General features: G+C 52.5%; 1 protein-coding gene across 1 annotated transcript in view; it reads right to left on the reverse strand.

Annotated features, from left to right (window-relative positions):
* Positions 1 to 752: 752 nt before the first annotated feature.
* BRPF1 (bromodomain and PHD finger containing 1) overlaps positions 753 to 5,253 on the reverse strand; it is a gene marked incomplete in the record, with an annotated part of 19,875 nt that continues 15,374 nt past the window's right edge. Inside the window, 7 exon segments of the mRNA XM_027773245.1 lie at positions 753 to 1,594; positions 2,290 to 2,444; positions 2,817 to 2,935; positions 3,038 to 3,174; positions 3,754 to 3,901; positions 4,402 to 4,686; positions 5,007 to 5,244. Coding sequence (XP_027629046.1) covers positions 1,411 to 1,594; positions 2,290 to 2,444; positions 2,817 to 2,935; positions 3,038 to 3,174; positions 3,754 to 3,901; positions 4,402 to 4,686; positions 5,007 to 5,244 — 1,266 coding nt within the window.

Consider the following 5,253-nt stretch of genomic DNA (forward strand, 5'->3'; position numbering starts at 1 on the left):
CAATCTTTGTGTTCCATTCCCAATACCTGGCAGGGTGCACCATGAGCATGGTGTCATCATCAGACAAATGCAGGCTTTGTCTCCGTTCCACAGCCTCAGCAGCTGCAAGACCTCAGGCAACCATTTCTCCCAGTGATTGTCATCTATAGGCATGCTCCCCAACAGGTGCCTAGCACTTGGAAGGGGTTCTTTCAACAAATGTTTCAACAAATGTGAGAAGGTGCCAGGGTTGGAGCTGAATGGAGGGCCTCACTACATCTCTGCTCTATTCCCAGTTAAGCAGGGGGAACGGTTCCTTGTAGTGACTTCTCTTTAGTACTTGGCCATGCTACTGGCAAAAATCTTGAAGGCTCTGAAGTCAGGGAAAGAATCTGCAGGTGACTCTGGTTGTTCCACATCTGAAGAGCCAGTTTGGCAAACAGACAGGCCTGAATTCAAATCTTAGCTTTACCACTAGTTGTGGGGACTTAGGGAAGTTATTCATTTTTCTAAACCTCAGTATCTTTGTGGAGATAACCATCCTATTGTTAACCCACCCAAAAGATACAAGGATTACACAACCCTGTATCTAAAAGGGCTTAGCATGGGCCCATCACTCAGTAAGTGCATTGGGAATTGTCTTGTGTAGCAAGCACAGCAGTTAGCACTCACTTGGGCCCAATTACCTACTGTCCTTGGGGCACAGAACCGCCCTTTGTAGCCCCATATTCTGGCAGAAGGCAAGAACAAAGAACTCTAAATAGACTGTTTATTTTCTAAGAATCAATATATTTTCTTCCTTTGAAATAAATACAAACAAGTTTGAAAGGTGGGGGAAATCTATGGGAAAGAGAAGGGATGTGGGGACAAGCCCCAGTTTATTTTTAGTACCAAATGACTCTGGCGCGACCCGGAAACGCAGTTACAAATGAGAATAATTTAAATTCTCCGATAATTACAGTATTTACAACAGCAGGGGAGGGGGTCACCTAGTGCCCCTCTTCCAGGCTAGACAGACATCAGTTCCACTGCTAGGCTGGGCAGATGTCTGGTCATCTCACTACCTGCAGGGGCCTCAGGTCTCTAGGCAGTTAGGGATTTTCCTGGCATGAGCAGGCAGAGGTGGTGGGATGGCCTGTTTTATGCAGTGTCCTAACCTTGGCCCACCACTCTGCCCTACAATGCTGAGGTCTCTGGAGCTATTTAAACCTGTGGGATATTCCCTCTTGCGCTGCGCTGCCATGGGCCCTTGGAGTGTTCTGTACAGTCCAGCTGCACTCAGGGCAGGAGGGACCTCCCCCACCCAGCTTCCCCTGAGACTGGCCCCAAGACCAGGAATGAGTCAGTGCAGAGGCCGGTGCCACTCCAGGTCAGTGAGCAAAGGGAAGGAGAGGTCATAGGGCACTGAAGGTTGCGCTGTGCTGGCAGTCATCAGTCACTGTCGCTGGTCTCGCTGCTCTGCTCACCCTGCACCTTGCTGCGGTGCTGCAGAGCCCTGTGGTAGGCGATCTGTACTGACTTGCGGATGTTGGACTTGCGGCCCTCCAGCATCTTCTCCTTGTCTAAATCCTGGTTCACACCCAGAGGAACCAGCTTGGTCCTGGGCAGCCACTGCCTATAGGACAAGTTGTACATCAAACACATCATCTCAGAGAGAATACCACCAGCAGCCTGCATTCATTCAAAAACACCTCCGAGCAACCTTTCTGGCCAGACTGGTGGGCACTGGGGTCACAACAGACACAGTCCTCGCCCTTAAGGATCTGCTCACAGTCTAGTGATAAAAAGAACCCAGTCAATGCTTAACCTGGGAGGAATAGGGGGTAACAAAGAATATTTATGGGCGCAAAGAGGGAGAGCCCTGACCTAATTGGAAATGTGTATCCTGTCCCATAGGCTCCAGACACGCTTTACTGACATTGAATATCTTCTGCAGATAATTAACAAAAAGGCTACATATGTGAATTTGACAGATGGGGATTCAGAGCCTTAATGTTTATACCTGCTTTACCTTTATCTGGTAGAGGCAGAGGTAAGAAAATTAAGTGTAGAAGCCATCTGAATCTGGGTGGGAGCCACCCCCATATTTGTCATAGTCATTGACAGTGCTTTGACTTCTATGGCTACAGCAGTCTGTAAGCTACATCCTACTCAGCCTCTCAGACTCACGGTCAACACAACCCCTACATCTCTCTCTCTCTCACTGATTTGTGAGGTTCAGCCTGTCTATTGCTGAAGTTTATAGACACCTATCACCTAGGGCTGTATCTGTGGCTAGGAATCACACCACACTCTCCCCTCCTTCCTTACCAGGTTCGTTTGTTGTCAAAGAAGAGAACGAGGTAGAGATGCTCTCGGGCTTCCTGGGTCATCTGCTCCCCAAGTTTCAGCACCTCCAGTGGGGGCACAGGGATGGGAACCCCATGGTGAAACATACCTTCTCGGGGCATCTTTGGATCAATGATCTGAGGGTATAATAAGAGCCCAGTTTGGTTCAGTCCACTTTCTCCCCAAGGCTTGCCCTACCTTAGAATGTGGCGACTACATCTCAGATGGGGACAGAAAAAGGATGTCATGCTACTAGGGCTGCGATGCTGACCCTTGGCTTCCCACGCCAAATTATTTCAAAGCCCAAGGGGCACATAGAAGGGAAAATTAGAGATGGAGAAACTGTCTGGGAGCCTCTGAGTGGTACTTAAGCTGCAGCAGCCTACCAGTCGATCTGCCAGGGAACCTTGTGTGTTCCATAGCTCAGCAGGGAGTAGAAGGCTGCTAATTTTGACTCCCAGTTCTGGGGTTGGAAAGCAAGGGGCGTGACAAGAGAAGCAGAAGCCTACCAGAGCTGGGTATGATGGATACCCTCGGCATTTGGCCCACACGAGGTCCAGAGCGTCCAGAGGGGAGTCCTCATCCTCTGACAGCCAGCCAGCTCCCCGGCCCAGACTCTTCCTCACCACTTCACAGGAATGGGAGAGAGGGGGCGGATCAGCAGCTGGGGGGCTGGCAAGGCCCTGACACTGGGTCCCCAGCATCCCTGGCCTTGGGCGAGGGTACTTACTGCTGTGGCCCACGCCGCGGCCAGTGCCCACGGAGTAGGCCTCGTTCTCAGTGCCTGAGGTATCCTCACTACTGTCCTCTGGAAATGTGCCTCGAGAGAAGGAGGGCTTGCCGCGGCCTTGTTTTGAGGGCGTTGTGCTGTGGGCGAGACAATCAAAGTTCAGCTCAAAGGAGAGAATGGGGAATGGCACCGTAGTACCCCACGGCCTGAGACTTTTGGAAAGCAGAAGCTATAAGGAATTTCAAACTAATGTCCTTGGAGGCGAGGTTGATGATCTGAATGGGGTTGGCAGAATTGAGCAGAGAGGAGAGAGGAGTGCATGTTCTGTCTATAAGTGGTACTGGACAGATTTACCATATTTTGTGATTTTTAGAGAAAATACAGAGATTGGGAATTTCGTGTAGTACTCCTGGACTCACTGCTTTAAAACACCATGCTAGACAAACAGAGGTCTGCTGGCCCAATGGAGGCTACAAAAGGTAGCACTTTATACCCTCTCTTCTAAGCCATCCCTTTGCCCCAAGATGGTTCCCTCTGTTGCATTATGGTGACACTCCGATCTATCCCATTTATTTTGCAGAAAACCTTGGGTCTGAGCCATCTTAACCGAAGCTGAGGTGGCTGTCCCCCCCACTTCAACAGGGAAACCTAGAAAAAGGCCCATGACCCTTGGAAGGGCATTCCCGGAGGCTGGCCTTGAGCTGGAGGGCTGGTACCTGGTCCGGTCTGAGGCAGCGCTGCTGCTGCTACTGCTGCTGGATTCGGAGTCTGAGCTGCTCCGGGGAAGGCTACAGTCATTCCGGTATACCAGGAAACTCTTCTTCACTGGTTGGTTTCCACCGCTGAAGCCGTTGGCTGGTAAGTCTTGGTTCAGAGGAAGGGGAGGAGGGAAGAAACCGGTCAGGAAGATGTAGGTCAGAGATGACATGGGGGCAAGAGGGTCTTAGAGCTTGGGTTTCCCTTTAGTGCTGGAAAGTTCAACTTTGGCCAGCAGAGCTAGTTCTGGGCAGTGTCTACCACAACTGGCCACAGCCCTACCCCACCCCACCCCACCCCTTGCTTCCCCTGGCAGTTACTGGCCTTAGGACACAAATGGCTTAAAGGGCAGGAGATCCCCAAGGAAGGTGAGAAGAGAAAAGGTGAAGTGATACAATGGAGGGGGCCCTGACTGGGACTCTGACTGGGTCACAGTGTTTCTGGGCCTCAGTTTTCCCAACTGTAACATGAGAGGATGGAATTAAAGGATTCCTAAAGGCCCTCCTAGCTCTGTCTTTTATGGGCAGAAGAAGGGTAGCTGGGAGTATGCTAGGAGGAATGGCAGCTTTGCTCACTCTCTTGGGGGGCTGGGTGATGGTAAGGCTCACCCATTGGGGGGTCTTCTGTGGACTTATCACTGTCGCTGTCTGAGCTCGAACTGGGCCGGGGGCTCCTACCCCGCTTGCGCTGACGCAGGGAGCCCATGATGGGGAGCTGGGGGGGCCCCACAGGACTGCCTCCGTGGCTGGGGGTCATCTGGCTCTCCCGGTTTTTGGGGGGCCGGCCCGGCCTCTTGGGCGGTCCAGCTGTCTTCGGGTTCTTTTTGGAGAACAGAACTGAGGTTCTCCTGCCCACCTCATGTGCGGGGGTTGAGGACATGTTGGGACCCAGGCCTGGAGCAGAGAAAGAGAGAAGCAGAGTTGGTGAGGGGCCTGATGTGAGAAGGGCAGATGTCCAGGATCATGTCCTGGGTATATAAGACCATTACTCTAGCTAGAGTTGGGCAGATGATTTGGGGGGCATGGACTATGGAATATTGACTCTTATACAGGTAGCCAGAAAGGCAGCTAAGAGGCCCTGACTGCAGATGAGGGAGAGAAGGTGAGCTAGCTATGTAGGAGGGACCTCTGCCTGGGGGTGGCAGGGGCTGAGTGTGCACTGCAGAGCCAAAGTCTAACTTGCTTTGGGGTCCACCTGGCTAAGGGGTTCAGACCTTTGCTTGTCTCCTGGCTGCTGCTCTCCTCCGCGGCACTGTCGGTCTGCCCGTCCTTGTCACAGGCTGCCGGGTGGGGTGTCAGACTGCCTCGGCTCGAGGGGCCATGCCGCTCAGGCCCATCCCGTCCTGTCTCCCGCTGGTAGGCCAGCTTCCGCCGCAGCGCTGTCATCTCTTTCTTGATCATCTTTGCACGCCTTGAGCGGCCCACGCTCTGCTTGCTGGCATTCACCTCATCGCGCCGGTC

Source organism: Tupaia chinensis, unplaced genomic scaffold, assembly GCF_000334495.1.
Source record: "Tupaia chinensis unplaced genomic scaffold, TupChi_1.0 Scaffold000333_1, whole genome shotgun sequence".
Classification (NCBI taxonomy): Eukaryota; Metazoa; Chordata; class Mammalia; order Scandentia; family Tupaiidae; genus Tupaia; species Tupaia belangeri.